Source organism: Lotus japonicus, chromosome 4 (assembly GCF_012489685.1).
Source record: "Lotus japonicus ecotype B-129 chromosome 4, LjGifu_v1.2".
NCBI lineage: Eukaryota > Viridiplantae > Streptophyta > Magnoliopsida > Fabales > Fabaceae > Lotus > Lotus japonicus.
The window spans coordinates 9,146,779-9,166,063 of record NC_080044.1 but is presented as its reverse complement, the minus strand read 5'-3'; the positions used below and the strand labels follow the sequence as shown (position 1 = coordinate 9,166,063).

Here is a 19,285-nt window from a genome sequence, read left to right as displayed (position 1 = left end):
CTGGGGAGGCTGCTCTCCGCGCCAATCATCAGCAGCAGCGTTGCCCTATCGATTAATATACATAAGCTTTGTGCACCAGTTCCTCTCTAAGAGAGCACGAATCTCTCTAAGTGTAACGCCCCAATTTCTCAACTGAGGAATCACATTAAGTAACCTAACAAAGTCTAAGGACTATTCTGCAATACCTAAAATCCAAGGGTATTTTTTTTTGAGAATGACTAAATACCATAGGGTTGGAAACACATCATAACTTTATTTAAATAACCTGTTTCCCGATATACAGTAATAATAGTTTACAATATCATAAGTAAGGTTCAGAATAATCATGCGCACTTTAACAGTGGCGGAAGCAATGCTTTAATAACAGAGTCCTCATATAGAAAATGAGACTCAAACATAGTCCACAATAAGAGAAGCAAAGCTGCTTCTTACACCCCTACTCCACCGCCTACAACCCGATCTCCAACTCGAGCAGCTAAGCTTCGGCGGAAGGATCTTCATCGCCTAATAGCGTTAAGCGCCCAAACAACAAGTAGCAAATAGAAAGGGTTAACTCCATGCCATTACCACATATGAAAGGAGAAAATCATGCTATTCAAATTTAATTACCTAGCATGGTAAATAAACTAGCAACTTAAGTTAATCCAGATATCAGCAAAACCAGCAATATAACTAAACTCATATATCAACAACTTAACATAGATTAACTCAGATAATAATAACCTCAACAATATAACATCAAATCAGATATTAATAAACCAATAACTAAAATCCAACAACATAGGGTCAGGTGTTAGTTCCCTATAATGCAACTATATGCTGCTACCAAAATGGATCGATCAATAACGTCTCACAAGACTGGACAATCACGCGGGACCACACCCACCTCATCGCCACTTAGCGTCACTACGGACGGGACAATCGCGTGGGACCACACCCACCTCATCGTCACTTTAGAACATCTCGAAAGATGGGACAATCACGCGGGACCACACCCACCTCATTGCCACTTTATAACGCCTCGAAAGACGGGACAATCACGCGGGACCACACCCACCTCATTGCCACTTAAGGACCAAAGCCTATATGTCAAGTCAGTCAACAACAATGCCCAGCAAATGATCAATTCAGAGTAACCTCGTGTTATTCCTATTATCAACAACATAACTCAACTCAATTGCATACCAACTCAGTTCAATGACAGAAACCAGTAAACGACCGAAGCCTCTCAGAAAACGGAGACACACGTCTCAATAAGTTCACTCAGCCGAAGCCTCCAGAAAACATTTTCCAAGATCAGCACAATAATCATAATCCAATGTCAATCAATATAAACATCTTCATCTCAAACACATGCATTGCGATAAAAGCAAGCAAGACTCAAGGACGCTCTAAAACTAAGTTGCCCTTACCTTCGTGAGTAGAAGTTGTGCATGGAAGTTACGAACCTAGAACAAGGAAACACAATCATCAACACAAGACCTACTAGAAGTAATCAATCTAATAACACTAATCGAAACCGGAAAGAAATCTTTTAAAGCTTCAGAGTTCCTATTTAGGCACGAAATGACAACAGAACTCCATTTGCTGAAACGCGCATAACTTGATTACTTGAGCTACAGAACTCGGAATGACACGAAACCAAAGCCAAAATTTCGACAATCAAAAGAGCTACGCTATAGCTCAGGTCATAGAGATCCAAAAATTATTTTTGGACACGGTACCCTAACAAACAGGTTTCGGCCACTTTAGAAAATAGGGTTTCCGGACTTTTTCTTCGATCTAAATCAATTCCTAGGTATTCTTAGGCGATATCTAGGCTAGGGAAACTCTCAGAAAAATTATCGGATCGAAAACTAGAACAGGGGTATTTTGGTCAAGATTTTTAGCTCGGAAACTCAAAATCAGAATTACGAAAAATAAATTGGATGAGGTCGATACCAACGACGTTTATGACGACTAATCCTACTGACGCTAAGCTCAGTCGAGAGTTTTTGATTCAAAAAGCGGAACCTCAGCATAAAATGAGTATTTTGAGTAGAATTGAAGTTCTGCGGCGATTCGACGAGATTCGGCGAAATATAACCGCTAAACATGCTCTTGGGCATGCAGAGAATAAGTTTAGACAGAGAAATCAAGTTATTTGGTCAGTTTTACAAAAAGCTCAAAACTTTGAGCACAGAAAGACATAGAAAAAAACCACAGAATTTATGATCGGAGGTAAGGAAAAGCATCAGTACCTCGAGGCCTACGCGTAGCAACGAACAAAGCGACGATCAGACAAGAATCGGCGAAAATCACTTCTCCCCCTCTCTTCCTCATTGCTCTCGGCCGTGTGTGTGTGTTGGTGGTGATGATATATTTTTTTTCAAGCTATTTATAGAAAATGGAAAACGCGGGAAAATGAATATTTCGCGATTCCAATTTTTCCTGCACATTCCTCTGTGAATTATAAGATAGAATCCGGCGACAGAATTTCAAAACTCGAAACAGGTTTCTTGGAATTTAAGCAAACGATTCACTAACGGTGTTAATCGATTTAACCCGAAAAGTTACTTTTTGCAGTTGATGTTGGATGACAAAACTTCTTTCTGAAGAAAGATTGGAAACATCGAAAGAAATGGGTGCACGCGTGTGGAATCTTCGTTTGAAGCTCTGAATAGAAAAAGTCTTCATCAACAGTTTACTTTAAGGTTCTTGAGCTATCAGGGATTCAGTTTCGGCAAACTTCCGAGAATCGAAACACTTGTCGTGGAAAGGAATAAGAGAAATTCTTATATTCCTCTAAATATTTTTGAACATCGTCTCTACAGTGCTTTAAGAGCAAATTAGTCATTTACTAACGTTTTCGCCCTAAGGCGGAAGTGAATGAAAGTCGTGCTATAACCTATAGCGAATTTAGTAATATTCTATGTCGTTTCCTAAATTTTCTTCTTCATAATACTGATCCAAACATCACACACAAGTTAAGTTCCTCTCACGCTTACACATAATCCTATGCGTGAGTTGGAAATTAATTATTTATTTAATTCTAAAATTTTGGGTCTTACACTAAGTAGGAAGGCTTGGCGTGAAAACACCAGTCATCCATGCTAACGAGCACATCAACGAGGTCGGAGCAATCTACCTCGCATACCACATTCCAATGACCACGATTCCAGGCCAAGACTAACCTATCCCGCAACGCCAAAGCCTCAGCAAGGTAAGGTTTTCACCCCCATCAAACCACATAAATCCTTCAAGCCACTTACCAAGGCCACGCCCTCCCATACCGTTTTCCTTCTCTTGAAAACTCCCATATGTATTCAATTTGACACTACCCAACGGAAGGGCTCTCCACCGATTACACATCATCCTCAAACCATCATCCACATCCGTCGTGTTGCTAAAACGAAGGAAGTCGTTGTGATCGTGGCAAATTTTGTGCAACGTGACCTGCATAGACCAAGGGCTCTGATCAAGAACCATATTGTTGTGCTACTTCCATATTCCCCAAACACCGGCGAGGAAACGCTACGTGCATTCTGCCCCCTTGCTTGAGTCAGAATCCAATCATGGAGGTCCATAAGCTAAAAGTTCTGCAATCCACAAACCCCAATCTCCCCCACATCTCACGAGAATGCGAGCAATCCCTCAAGCAGTGAACACAATTCTCAAGAGCCGCAAAGCACTGAGTGCAAGAGCTAGCGTGGTCAGATGACATCTCAACCAATTTGAATTAATAATAAGAGTCATATACAAGATAACCCAACGAAACATGCGAACCTTTTACGGAGCTAACGACTTCCATACCCAAGTCCAAACCTAGTCACGAGCTATCAATCATGCAATTATTCAAAATTGCCACAAGAAGATAAATAATAAACATGAAGGATTATAAATAGACAAAAAGTAAAAGATTATACTATCTGAAGACATAAATAATCAAATAAAGGTATATAATTTTATATCCCTCAAACTCATGATGGATCAACTCTTTCGGATGCTTTAACTTTGATTCACATTGATGTAAGAGCATCTCCAATGTCAGTTCTTAGAGATGAATTCTTAAGCATTATTCATGTGGGTCTGTACTGCCTCATATGCTTAAGCAACTCTTAAACAACTTTTGCATATTTTGCTCCAACTACAAATTCTTAACTTTGAGTTCTTAGCACTATTCATTTGCTCCTACAATACCACATTATTTATAGTTTTTATTTTCATAAAAATATAAAACAAAACTCATAAAGTAATTAAGCAATTTGGATGAGAGAAAAAAAATGTTTTTTATGCTAAGAACTCATAAAGTTAAGTTATCTATATAAGAACTAGTTATTATTTTTAAGAACTAAGAACTCTACGTCAACAATTTCTAATGCTTAAGAATCTGGTTCTTAGTTCTTAGCTTAAGAACTCACCTCTAAGAACTAGCACTGGAGATCCTCTAATGACTCTGAGCCGGTTTAGTTGTTTTTTCCTTTACAAAAAATGAATTTATCATCTTATCGTTATTTTTATTTCGTAAACATCAAAACTTTATTAAGTATTCATGGCTAATTGATGTTTGAATCGTTCAAGAGACATTTTTTTTACAGCAATCGTTCAAGAGACATGAAAGTGATGAAACAATTAATAAAAAAAAAAGACATGACATGAATCAATTAAAAATAAAAACCCTACATAGATTCCTTTAACTGCATAATTTGATCACATATGCCTGTTACTGTGTTACTCATTATTGATTACAATAAGTTCTTCTTAACCTAACCATGGTTAATAAAGGAAACAAATCTATTGAGCAATGAAACAGCATTCTCACAGCTTGGGTTAAAGAGATGAAACACATGACCTTCTCCTTTTGCCTCCATCACCTCCACAGAACCCTGCCACCCACTCTTCTCCAATGACTCCTTATAATACCAACCTCTATCCTTCAAAAAATCATTCTCAGCAACACAAACCAACACTCTCTTACAAGGGACCCGACCCATATTCGGATCCATAACCGGGTTAAACAACGGGTCATCCAAACCACCGGTGGTTGGGCTCGCTAACCGCCACAAACGCTCCACCAACACCGCATGTTGAGGCTTCTCCGCTTCAGATCCAATCCGCTGCACGCCCCAGAAGAACGCATGGATCAAAACAATCCCTTCAATCTTCATACCCGGAAGCCCCCCTGTTCCGACCCGAATACCCATGTTGTGTGTGATCGTAGCCCCTGCACTGTCCCCTGCGAAGAACACTCTTCCTAGATCAGCATGGCGGTTGAGCCACTCTTCAGGGCCGTTTCCGGTGCAATGGGAAGCGACCCATTTGAGCGCGGTCCATGAATCCTCGAAAGGGATAGGAACAGGGTGCTCTGGCGCTCTTCTGTAATGAACAGAGACAGCAACCACATTCGCCTGAGAAGCAACCGTGTTGAGGAACTTGTGGTAGCGAGGAGAAAACGGTGTTTCTATGACGAAACCGCCACCGTGGAAGTAAACAAGGAGAGGAAGCTTTTGATCATGATCGGTGAGTTTTGGAAGGAAGATCCTAGCGGATATGTCTTGTTCTTTTGAGATCACAATGTCTTTGGAATCAACGTTGGTTGTGGGATCAAGGGATGGGGGGACAACGTCGCAACCCATGAGTCTCTCTATGCGACCGTCTTTGTAGATTTTGATGAGGGGGGAGAAATCAATGGAAACTTCATCACCAGAGGTTGAATCCATGGAGGAAGGAATGGGATGGTGAAGAATCTGGAAGTGTTTCTTATTATAGAGAAGGAAGAAGGTGACAACAATGGTATAGGCAGAGGGTGGTTCAAATTTGTTTTGTATTGACAATGCAACCAAAGGATTGGGACGTGGGAGAAGTGAGACAAATAGATAGACGGAAAGAGGAGAAAAACGGAGACATATAGGAACTCATGCATGTTACGGACTTAGGATTTTTCTATTTCAAGTAGAAAAATTAATACGTGAAGTGTAAGTGTCTAACTATTGAAATTGGACGCTTAACAAAAAAAAAACTATTGAAATTGGACGTTTCTTTCAAAAGAAGAAATTGGACGTTGATATCTAGAAAAGTATTATGGATTTTAAAAATGGTGATGTTGAAAATACACTTCAAGTTAAAAAATATCTCATTTATTTTGAGTTATTATGGATCTAGCGTAACTTTTTTTATTTTTTACTAATTGAGTGTAAGTTGTCATTTACTTTGCCGATTTTGGGCAGAGAAAATTACTTTTTAAATGAGTCTCTCTTATAATCGATGACTCTTGTTTCTTTATTTAGTTTAGTTTTATTTTATATATGATTATCTTGGGGTTGTTTAAATAATCTATGAGAAAGTTTGGGTTAAATGACTCAACATCCAATCTCATTGAAGATAAGTGAGTTGAAATTTCTATATTTTATTTATTCATTTATTTATAAAAAATCTTATTGATCAATAAAATTATGGGTTAGTAACCTACATGAGTCATTTAGATAACTCTCTACCTTGCTAAATTGTTAAATAGAAAAAAATATTTAATTTAGGATCGAGTGAAAGACCATCACAATTTCTTCTATTCTATAAATCCCCTTAATCTCAAATAGAACACATACTTATAAAAAGATAACAAATGTTCATTTGAAATAAACAATGCATCAACAAACATACAAACCTAAACTTTCTAGCTTTCTTTTAGCTTCCGTCAAAGCTGGCTTGGTTGTAACTATGCTTAGAGCCTTCAAGCTTTTTGATAATATAATTTGAGTAAAATACACCCACCCCCTCAAGATTTGTGAGAATAACACTAAGCTCCATTCTTATCCAAAATATGCACTCCACCCCAATAATAATCTCACAATTACACTTAACTCAATTCTTCTCTAAATTCTACACTTCACCCCACCCCCTTTAACATCATCCAAAATATGCTAACGGAATATTCTTTTAACTCAAAATTAATTAATTTAAATATAAATACATTACATTATCTTCTAACTAAATAATAAAATATACTTTTTTTTAAAAAAAAAAAGTAGCACGAGATAATCATTGCTCATTCAAGTAAACAAATCCTTATTATTTGGAGGGCAGCACAAATGATTTACAATAAAGCATGTTCTGGCCTTCTTGGTGTAATTCCAAATTCATAGAAGTAGAATATTTCTTAACCGAGAACAACTTCTGTTTTACTTCTTTCAGATCTGAGTTACGTAGCTTGTAGCAAAGTTTGAAATCATCCTCTTCAAAGCAACAACATTTTCCATCACAAATTTAGCAAAACTTAACTCAATGTCAGAACCATCAAAACTCAAAAACTTTACCACTAAGTTTACTAAAAAAATTTGTCAATAAGTTTACTAAACTTTCAAAATATAATTGTGTTATGACGATATGTGATTACCTTAGTTATTAGGTTGTATGAGCACTTAAGCACATGGCATTTTAAGTTCTAAAATATAAGTTGTTTAAGGTTATACACAGGTATTAAGAACTCGTCATTTGATAAATATTTTGACTGAAATACTCCATATTTAAATTTGAGTTATATTTGAGAGAGAAATATTTTGACCATAATAAACATCAAGTTTAATTATTATTTTTTATTTGGAGGTATTTAAAATATTTTATAAATATTTAGAATATTTACAAAATTATAGTACAATTATTATTTGGTTAGAGGATAATGTAATTTATTTATCATTTATATTTTAATTAATTAATTTGAGTTAAAGGAATATTCTGTTAGCATCTTTTGGATTGTGTTAAAGGGCTGGGGTGGAGTGAAGATTTCAAAGAAGAATTGAGCTAAGTGTAATTATGAGATTATTATTGGGGTGGAGTGTATATTTTGGATAAGAATAGAGTTAAGTGTTATTCTCACAAACCTTGAGGGGGTGAGTGTATTTTACTCATATAATTTTAACTTAAAAAAAAAAACATACAACCTAAACTCCAGATTCTTTTAAGTTTTAACTGTAATGAAACGGGTACCAAGGAAATGCCTAATAATTTCTTCTGCATAACTTAAGTGTGTTTGATAAAGGAAGCAATTTGACTAAACAAGGAGAGAGCATTCTCACATTTTGTGTTGAAGAGATGAAACACATGACCTTCCCCTTTTGCCTCCATCACTTCCACAACACCTTCCCACCCACTCTTCTCCAGCAACTCCTTGTAATACCAACCTCTGTCCTTCAACAAATCATTCCCAGCAACACAAACCAACACTCTCTTACAAGAGAGCTTCCCCAGATTCGGATCCTTAGCAGGATTACACAATGGATCATCAGATCCAGGGGTACTGGGGCATACAAACCGCCACCATTTCCCCATAAACGCTGCAACTTCCGGTTTCTCTGCCTCAGATCCAATTCGCTCCACGCCCCAAAAGAAGCAATGCACCAAAACAATCCCTTCAACTTCAAGCTTGACACCCTGAAGCCCCTCTGTTCCAACCCGAAGACCCATGTGGTGTGCAATGGTACCCCCTGCACTGTCCCCTGAGAAGAACACGTTATCATAATCAGCGTGGCGGTTGAGCCACTCATCAGGACCGTTTCCACTGAAATGAGAAGCGACCCATTTGAGTGCAGTCCATGAATCTTCGAAAGCAATGGGAAGAGGGTGCTCTGGGGCTCTTCTGTAGTGCACAGACACAGCAATTACTTGAGCCTGAGAAACAATGGTGTTGAGGAATTTGTGGTAAGGAGGAGAAAAGGGTGTTTCTAAGACGAAACCACCACCATGGAAGTAAACAAGGAGAGGGAGCTTTTGGTTTGGATCATTGAGCTTTGGAAGGTAGATCCTAGCAGATATTTCTTCATCTTTTGATATCACTATGTCTTTGGAATAAACATTGGCTGTGGGATCAAAGGATGGGGGAACATACTCGCACCAGTTGAGTCGATCTACATGGCCGTCTTTGTAGATTTGGCGAAGGCGTGCGAAATCTTGGATTAATTCGCTAGAGCTTGAAGTCATGGCTGAAAGTGGTGGTGGTGGTGAAGAATTTGAAAAACAGAGCAAAATGGTTAGTGAGAGACAGAGTTGGGGCTGAGATGAGCAACTTTGAAACACTTATTATTTTATAATTCTCAACATGAATCATGCAATTTGCAATGGAATACTTACTACTTGAATTATATTAATCTAACTCTAGCCTTTTGGAATTTTAAAAGGTGAAGGAGCATGCCCTGATGTCACCTGCTGTTGTTCTCATTTACCATGCTCAAACAAAAACTCTTCATATAATTGGAATAATTGTTTCTTTTTCAAAGTTTGTAACTTTTTTCTTAGATATCCCTCATTTTCTTCATGTGTGTCCTCCAATATACAAAAATATCATCGATAAAAATAACAACAAATCTGTTAAGAAATATTTATTTGTTTATAAATGGTTTATGACCTATACTTTATCAGTGAAACGTATATGTTATCGTCGTTGCTTAGGAAAAAAAAATATGAATAATGTGAAAAAAATTATTTACCAAAAAAGGGTAAAAAATTCATATTTACCAAACTGGTGCGTTTTTGAGAAAAAAAGCCACGGAAGCATGGCCACCAATATAAACCGTGGCCTAAAGTCGGAAAATGCAACGGTTCTGAACATGTGGCCTACAAACCGGTTCTAGCCACGGTTTATGAACCGTAGCCTATAACTTCTTCACATTCCCAAAAACTTTCACTTTCTCCAAAAAAAAATTTGTATCAATAACTTTCACTTATAAGAAATAAATTTTTATATGTTTTTATAATTTCATATTGGTATATTATATTTATTTATTTTTTATAGATATTTATTTTAAACAACAAAAATAAATATGAGCTTTTTATTTATTTAAATGTTTAAAATATAATAACTCACGAGATTTAAATATTGGCTCTTTATTTAAATATGAGTCTTTATTTAAATATTTATAAATAAAAAATATATTAAATTCATGAAATTTTAAAAATATATATTAAATTCATGATATTTATTTTAAACATTTAATATATGAAAAGCTCATATTTACTTTTGTTCTTTAAAATAAATATCTATTAAAAATAAATAAATATAATAAACTCATATGAAATTATAGACACATATAAAAATTCATTTTTCATTTAGTGGAAATAATTTATACGAATTTTTTTGAAGAAAGTGGATTTTTGTGTGATTGTGAAGAAGGTATAGGCTACGGTTCCATAACCGTGGTAGGAACCGTGGCCTTTCATGACTTTAGGCCACGGTTTTCTGACTGTGGCCTTGCGTCCGTTGCTTTTTCTCACAAACACAGTTTTGTAAATATGATTTTTTTAACCTTTTTTGGTAAATAATTTTTTTTTCACATTATTCATATATTTTTTTTCCGTTGCTTAGTGGGTAGTAATCTTTCTTAAAGTTGGTGGACGGTGGTTATTTTGTTGTTATGTGATGTAGTGCCTAGGCTATCTTTATCAATAATAATCATCTCAAACAGTTTTTCTATCCGTTACATTACATATCCCATCAATAGCGGCACTTACTATGGTACGGGAATTTTTTTTTTGGGTATCTTACCGGAATGACGTGGACCACTTACTATGTTGCACATGTAATTGTTATTTGGTGTTTCAATTATGACTCAAAACTAATGATAATTATTAATATGCCCCAAAGAAATTAAAAATATCATTTTTAGCCCTTCATTTAGGTGAAATTTTTTACCTAGAACCTAATAGAACATTCTCGACAACCATCGATCGTCGCCGCTGGAGACTTGACGACTTGCGATTTGGGGCTTTTGACTTTTGAATGCCGACGCCGCTGAACTGGTAAACTTGGCAGCCACCATCACTGTTGATGGCGTCGTCGCCGATCGTATCCTTTAATTTTGTGATTTCATCATTGGCTATGATTCGCTCCAAATCTGGGATCGTTGAAACTTGTTCGCTAGATTGTTGAAAGATTTTTTTACCACTCTACGTTTGAATCTCTCAAGACTCAATTGTAGTATAGTAAAGGGTTTTGTCGTATCCACAGGGAGGTGTAACACTTATGTCGTTCAATAGTTATCAAGCTTAAATGATGGTTGCACAATAGTTTGATTTTTGTTTAAAAACATAAAAGTAAATGAAAACAAGTAAAATAACGGAGAAACAATAGGTATGAGGAATTGTTGGGATGAGATTTCATTGAATGACCTCAGTGCCTTCCTGTGATTCAAATACAACCAAGTCTATGCTTATGACTCATCTACACCAGTTCAACCCTACATCATCGATGTCTCGCATGAGTGGAATGCAATAACTCTCTAATTCTAAACATTGATGTCTCACATGATTAAGAAAGATAGTTATCATGAAGCTTAGGTGTTTAAGTGACTAACAAACCTAACTCTATGTCTAGCAATTAGGATTATTAGGTGATTAATTCTAGTTCGGACTCTAGGCGATATAGCTCTCGCTCTCACGCCGAATCAAGCATATATGTTCTAGGAGCGCAAACTAAAACATAACATGAAGATCAAGAGAGAATCACTAACTCATAAACAAAGAACGTGATTTATATCAAGGAGAATCAAATAGAAAACATAAGTATCAATCAGTTACATCAAACCCCAACAAAAGAGAGATTAGCTATCCATTTTCATGGATAACTTTACAAATAGAGAAGAAGAATGAGAAGAACCGAAACCGTCGCGATGTCTCGCCGCCGAATCCGACCTCCGGAGCTTCTTCTCTAGCCTCCTAAGCCTTCCCCTTTGTGTTTCTCTTATGAACTCTTTCTCCAAAAACCAAGTTATCTCTGTTTTGATCTGAAAAGAGCCTTTTATAATGTGCTGTCACGGGCCTGGCCGTTGAGCGCCCCTTTTTGGCCGCTGAGCGGCCAGTTACTTCAGAGAAGGGTAATTGCCACCGCCTTGGGCGCTGAGCGGCCTCTGCATACCGCTGGGCGCCCTGGGCTTCTTCAAATTCCTATTTTCTTGCCAAAACATGCCCTCTTCCTTGAATCTTCAATCCTACAATACAAGTTGAGATTAAAATCAAACTTAAGCACATCTTAGCCTAAAGTTCACCTATCAATAAGTTCTAATCAAAAGAAGTAGGATTTGATCAAGATTTATCATGAATTGACAAGGATAAATGCCTAAATTTCTCATCAAAATAGGTAAAATTGGCACTTATCAACTCCCCCCAACTTAGCACTTTGTTTGTCCTCAAACAAAAGGTAAAGACTTAAATCAAACAAGCATGACAGAAACTTTTTCAAAGCTCACTTTGCAAGATCTCACATGGATTGAATCAATGATCCAAAATAGAAACATGATGCCCACAAGAAAATGCATAACATTAATACAACTACTTATTCAACCTGGAATTCAATAGACATACAATCAATTACTCTTGATCAGGGAATCACTCAATCAAGCCAAGATATAACATGTAAATCAGGCAAGGTCAGTGTTTCGCTCATGTACATCACTGAAACACAGAAGTCAAGATTGTTACTTGTCTCCACAATCATCAAAGCTACATGTTCAATCAAGGATCACTAAGGTCTTTATAGGGTTGTAATGAGGCTAGGCTTCAAAGAGTTTGGTTTTTCAGGATATGCAAAGAAACTCAACAAGGAAATAGAGCAATCACACTTTACTTTCATGATATTCACTCCCCTCAACTTGCTTTAAACTAACTCTCATTCACCATTTTCAATTGAACTTAACCCTTATCTTTCATAAATCTCTTCTTTATTCTCTTTTTTGTTCTTTTTTTCTTTTCTTTTTTTCCTTTTCCTTTCCTTTTCTTGTTGATTTATTTTGAAGCATATAAACATGAACATTTTTCAAAGTAATTACAAAGAGATTGACACAATATACAAACCATAATAGCATTCTCCCCCCAACTTGCATACAACCCACACTAGTGAATGCTCTCTTAGCCTATCAAGCTCAGGAGAAGTCATTGTTTTTCTTTTAGGTTTAGGGTTATAATCACAAACAAAACACAAATCTTCAACTTTATGGCTCAAAGGGGTAACAAATGGATTTTAATTGACATAGGTAGGCTGTTTGGCTAAGTAGCTATATATACACAACAAAATATGCTTTGATCCTTTCCTATCAATTCCATGCAACCAATGATATCAGAGACTCAAACAAAATCAACCATGTAAAGCAGTGATGTTCTCTCAACTCACAGTGTATAGGAACACTCTCTCACAGGCTAAAAAGTTTCAAACTTCCCTGATTTTCAAGTAATTTTCATGTATGCTTCAAGAATTCCAATTAAATCATGCAATCATATCAAGTCATGATGTCAATGAGTGCAAACACAATTTCTATCATGGAATCACTAAAATCAATTCACTTTAAGCACATATCAAGAAATTTTCACAAAAGTCATGCTAGTATTGAGAAAGTCAGAGAAACATGTAATCCAGGACACATGTGCTATGTATAAAACTATCCTATTAAAAAGAAGCTAAAAAAAAGTGAAGTGGATTCCCTTGTGATGTCAATGATTTGAATCCAAGCTCTCTACTAAAATCCTTGATCTTTCTCCCCTTCCATGGGAATTGGACTGTCCTCAGGCCAAACTGTATGATTATCCTGTTAATTTACCTTACAGTCACTTGAAAAACATGTTAGAGTACAAGGGATAAATGAGAATATAAAAGCATTAAAACAATTCAAATCCTAGTCCATATGAAAATAGACTTCAAGAGCTTTCTAGAGAGTGATCATTTGCTCAAATCCGAGAAGAAATGAAGAAGTTACGCTCATTTGAATAAAAGAGTGGATTGCAGAAAAGGGGGTGGCGCTGAGCGGTTAGCATCAGAGTTGCAGACCGTTGAGCGCTATCAGATGGGCGCCCGGCGCCCTGTGCAGTGTAAAAGCTGAAGAAAACTAAAAAACACAACTGGATTGGTCCAATTTTGAGTTTTACACTTCCCGATCACGCCAATTGATTTACACACATTCATATATCATAACAAACATGTTCATGCCTTAAAATTCAGCAATCAAGCATAGTTTATCATAGATTCACAATGCAAGGCTTCAAAGACAAGTTTTATGCTTTTTTTGAAACTCAATAGGCCATATTTTTATGTATTCACTTCTAGCACATGCCGCTTGGTCCAAACACATTCAAATACCCTATAAAACTTGTACATACCTAAAAATTAGAAATTGAAGCACATTTAGCACAAAAGTTATTCTAGGTTCCATTAAGGGTCAAATTTCATGATTTCACAACTCAACACCTTATCTTTTTCATTGCTCAAATTCCTTGCATTCTCTGCCTTATAATCACTCATTCATGTCATTTAAAACTTGTGGAGAGCCTTAGAGCAAACAATTGAAGCACATCTTCTCATGACACACTCTATAAACCATACAAGAGCAAATTGACCTTTATTTTTTGAAATTTCATCACATCATCAAAGGGTTCACTACAAAACTATTCTTAAACTTACAAAACAACATTGATTCACACATGAGATAGTTCATAAGCATTTGGAAGCATGTTTTCACAGTTTATGCAGAAAATGGCTAGGAGAGACTAATTTTTCATCCGAAACTCACAACCACATACCCCAAATTTTGAAAAATACTCAAACCATACACACCAACCATTCATATGCATGCTAAATCAAAATTTGGACTTGTTACAACTCTTAATTGAAAATTTTGAAAAGAAATTTCACACGATCCAAATTTCAGTGAGTTTTCATGCATTTTCACAAGTCAATCCCTCAAATTCCAAATTCATCACTTTCATTGCTTCCAAAACCTTTAAACTCACTCAATATATATATCAAAACTTGTGTAGCACCTTAAAGCATGAAATTAAACAAAGCTTCACTAAATCACTAACCTAGTCCTAAAAACACACAAAACACAACAAAAGCAATAAAAAAAAAACACTGGGTTGCCTCCCAGGAAGCGCTCGTTTAACGTCATTAGCTTGACGCAAACACTATCATGGTGACCACAAACAAGGGTCATAATATAACCCCTTCCGCTTCTTAGGCCGTTTGACTTGGACTTCATCTAATTTTCTTTCAAATCCTTTCCAAGTCAACAAAAATTCATTCTTTTTCTTTCTTTTCACGGTCCAACTCAACTCACATGCATTCAAATCAGATGCCAAGCTATTTACATGCATATGAATGAATGCAAATTTACAATTTTTTGAATAATTTGATGCAATATGCTCATCAAACCTATCACCGAACACAAAGCTTATATGCTCAACATTAAGGATTTCATCATTGCATTGATGATGTGATACACTATCAAAATCTTCAAAGCTTACCTCATCCACTTCATGTTTTACCTTTGGAGGGCTTGAAGGAATTGGTAAGTGGTGAAGAGTCGGACCATTTTCTTCTTTTTTGATTTTGTCTCTTCTTCCTCACTTTCTTCCTCATTTTCTTTCTCAATTTCTTTTGCTTCCACAACAACCTTACCATATTCAGCTAGTTGTGTTGCAAGCTGCCCCACTTGGTTTTCTAGGTTCTTGATGGAAGCCTCGGTATTCTTTTGATTAACTATTGAAATTTGCATGAATTGGACCAAGGTATCCTCAAGCTTAGCAATCCTATCATGTTCTGGGGAACAATATGATTGATATGGTAGTGGTGATACCTGTACTTCCTGAAAAGGACAATAACCCACACAGTGAGTGTTAAAACAAATATCACACCATATTACCTGATCTTTTATAGATGGTTGTTGCATTTTTGGAAGTTAGTGACTCAGAAGCTTCTTGTTGCTCTTTTCTCTTTGACTAGCCGATTGAATGAAAACGAAAGCACAAGCTAACACAAGAGATTAGTAACAACAAGGAATATCAAACTGAAAACAAAAACTATACACTATATTCACAATCATTCAAGAATGAAAACTATTGCAATGCAATTAGTATTGGCACACCTCCCCGGCAACGGCACCAATTTGTTGAAAGATTTTTTTATCATTGGCTATGATTCGCTCCAAATCTGGGATCGTTGAAACTTGTTCGCTAGATTGTTGAAAGATTTTTTTACCACTCTACGTTTGAATCTCTCAAGACTCAATTGTAGTATAGTAAAGGGTTTTGTCGTATCCACAGGGAGGTGTAACACTTATGTCGTTCAATAGCTATCAAGCTTAAATGATGGTTGCACAATAGTTTGATTTTTGTTTAAAAACATAAAAGTAAATGAAAACAAGTAAAATAACGGAGAAACAATAGGTATGAGGAATTGTTGGGATGAGATTTCATTGAATGACCTCAGTGCCTTCCTGTGATTCAAATACAACCAAGTCTATGCTTATGACTCATCTACACCAGTTCAACCCTACATCATCGATGTCTCGCATGAGTGGAATGCAATAACTCTCTAATTCTAAACATTGATGTCTCACATGATTAAGAAAGATAGTTATCATGAAGCTTAGGTGTTTAAGTGACTAACAAACCTAACTCTATGTCTAGCAATTAGGATTATTAGGTGATTAATTCTAGTTCGGACTCTAGGCGATATAGCTCTCGCTCTCACGCCGAATCAAGCATATATGTTCTAGGAGCGCAAACTAAAACATAACATGAAGATCAAGAGAGAATCACTAACTCATAAACAAAGAACGTGATTTATATCAAGGAGAATCAAATAGAAAACATAAGTATCAATCAGTTACATCAAACCCCAACAAAAGAGAGATTAGCTATCCATTTTCATGGATAACTTTACAAATAGAGAAGAAGAATGAGAAGAACCGAAACCGTCGCGATGTCTCGCCGCCGAATCCGACCTCCGGAGCTTCTTCTCTAGCCTCCTAAGCCTTCCCCTTTGTGTTTCTCTTACAAGCCAAAAAAACGCATACACAACCAAAACTTACTTTTTCTCCTCTTCAATGGAAGAAGAACAATAACAGGCATTGGAATCTACAACGAATAAGGTAATCCTAGATGAAGAAACATGATGAAGCAGATCGGAAGTCAGAGAATCCACCTCACTGCAACCCAAACCCTCTGGCTCTCGCCTCTGCCATGAAACCCAAGGACGTCACCACTGCGTCGCACCACCTCTGTCAACCCTTGCTCCGGTATCTGCTGGGAAGAACGTCTCCACCGCCTCAGTTACCCAAACGCTTTCCCTACCTACATAGCCCCATCTTCGAACAAACCACAAAATAGAGAGAGTGAGAGCGAGAAAGCGAGATGATGGAGAAATCGAGATAGACCTTGAGGGATTTTACCTCCGCTGCGATGCGCACCGATGGCAGAGAAGGATTGTGGAAGGGAGTTGTTGGCTATAGTGACTGGTATGGGCTGAAGGGTTTTGTGACGGATTATTTCCGTCACCAATTAATAGCCTATATTTTATTAATTAAATAAGTGACATGTCAGCATTTCCGTTTGGTCAACTGACGGTGATGGACGGAAGGGCTTCAATCGACCGTTTTAGAGACATGAGGGAGTTTGACCGCACATTTTAAACACGGGGGATGCAGAACCGCACATTTATGAAACATCAGGGACCCAAAGTGGAATTAAGCCTAAAATATTTTAATTGTGTCCCGTTCCGTTCTCTTCCGTTCCACCCTTTTCAACGGAACCAAAATGTCCTGTTTAAAAGCTTTTTGTCCTGTTCCGTTCCATCTTAAAAGCATGACAAACACAGAACATAACATGTGTGTTCTGTTCTGTTCTCTTCACACCTGTCTACCAAACGCTACCCAAATCATCATCTTGTTCTGCCTCTACAAATCAATTCGGTGGTACCAATGGACGATGAATTGGAGCTAACTATGAGTTGTTTGGTTTGATTTTATTTTTGGAGAAGTTACCCGATTAGATTTGATGGTGTTGGTTTGGTTTTTGGAAGAAAGAGTGTTATTGGGTTTGATTAGCTTGGTTTGATTTTTGGTGGATTTGGTGGTGGTTTGGTTCTTCAGATGCTTCTCATCCTGCTATTCTCTTTCAACCTCTTATATTCTTCTACTACTAAATATTTAATCTTGCTTACCCTGATTATTAATCTGAGTATGCTGGTATAATCTAATCGTATGTTGTTCTTTGATTTTGTTAAAGGTACCATCAACATAGAGAAACACGGCAGGGGTTGAGGGTTTGCGATGGCAGCGATTGAAGCAACATGTTTGTAACTGAGAATGAGACACAGTGAAATCAAGAATTACCTCTGGTTGAAATTTTTGATTCACCGAGTTACCTATCCCAATCAGGGTTTAATTTGGAAATATATAAAAGTGAGAGTATAAATCATAATTATTTCAAAAGAAATTAAATCATTTATGACATGTACACATCAGCTTAATATGTATTAATTTGATTGGGCCAACTTATTCATGTAGCTACACTCAAATGAATTTATGGGCACCAGAGTAAGCACCATCAATAGCAATATGCAATGGAGATGATAGCTTTAAAGTTGGATATGTTAAGCATATCATCTAGTTTCGGTTCAAGGTGGGAGCTGCAGGTTTTCTTTCGGAAGGCTCCTTAGTTTATTAGCCTTGGTCTGTCTCTCTTTTGTTTTTGTTCTGTTGCTGTAATTTTTGCTTTTGTTTCTTGATTCACTACTTGTATTGGAATAGCACCCGGTGCTACTTTTGAATGCAATCAATTATTGGCTTATAAAAAAAAGGATAAAATGGTTTTTTTTTAAGAGGGTGATTTCTAGAATGAATTTTTCTATCAATTTGGTTTCTAATTGTGTCTTTTATTAATTTTGTTATAATGTTAAATGAGAATCTCCAGCAGACTTTTTCCTTACAAGAGGGGCTCCGTCAAGAAGATGCTCTTTCTTCTTATCTATTTATTTTTATGTGGAAAGTTTCTTTCTTGTTGAATCATTAGGTTGTTGTTGATTCTACCTTGCATGCAATTCGTATTGCTGGAACTTCTATGATTATCACATAATTTGTTTGTAAATTATAGCATATATTTGAGTGTCCTACTGCTTCTGAAGCAGTCTATGTGAAAGATATTATTGTACAATATGAACATGTTTCTAGTGAGGTTATTAACCTTGATAAATTTATGTTCTCCCCTAGCCGAACTGTACATAGTGTTTGGAATTAGAGTGGCAAACCCAACTTCCAACTGTGACAATAATATATAATATATGACAATAAAATAGAGACACAAAAAATTTTAACGTGGAAAAACTTTATCAATATGAAATGTAAACAATCACGGGTACGAGCTAGAAAGTAATCAACTATAGAAAAATAACGGTTACAAAATAATGTCCCACAACATCAAAATCTTCACAAAAAAGGTGGAAATAAAACCCAAAAATAAAAAGGGAAAAACTACACCAAAGAAAGGTGAAAATAGG

At 36.5% G+C, this 19,285-nt stretch overlaps 2 protein-coding genes across 3 annotated transcripts; both read right to left on the bottom strand.

The window, feature by feature from the left end:
- Positions 1-232: 232 nt before the first annotated feature.
- LOC130714959 (probable carboxylesterase 12) lies at positions 233-9,053 on the bottom strand. 2 transcript variants are annotated; one of them, XM_057564945.1, is made up of 2 exons: positions 8,049-9,053; positions 233-504 (listed from the first exon to the last, which is right to left on the bottom strand). In XM_057564945.1, the coding sequence occupies exons 1-2, from the start codon at positions 8,947-8,949 to the stop codon at positions 476-478; spliced, it is 930 nt and encodes a 309-aa protein (XP_057420928.1). In that variant the 5' UTR covers positions 8,950-9,053; the 3' UTR covers positions 233-475. The 2 variants fall into 2 exon arrangements, with proteins under 2 accessions (XP_057420928.1, XP_057420929.1); XM_057564946.1 differs by lacking the exon at positions 233-504 and adding an exon at positions 6,075-7,208.
- Positions 4,616-5,835, bottom strand: LOC130714960 (probable carboxylesterase 12). Its single transcript, XM_057564947.1, has one exon. The coding sequence runs from the start codon at positions 5,697-5,699 to the stop codon at positions 4,746-4,748; it is 954 nt and encodes a 317-aa protein (XP_057420930.1). The 5' UTR covers positions 5,700-5,835; the 3' UTR covers positions 4,616-4,745.
- Positions 9,054-19,285: the final 10,232 nt, after the last annotated feature.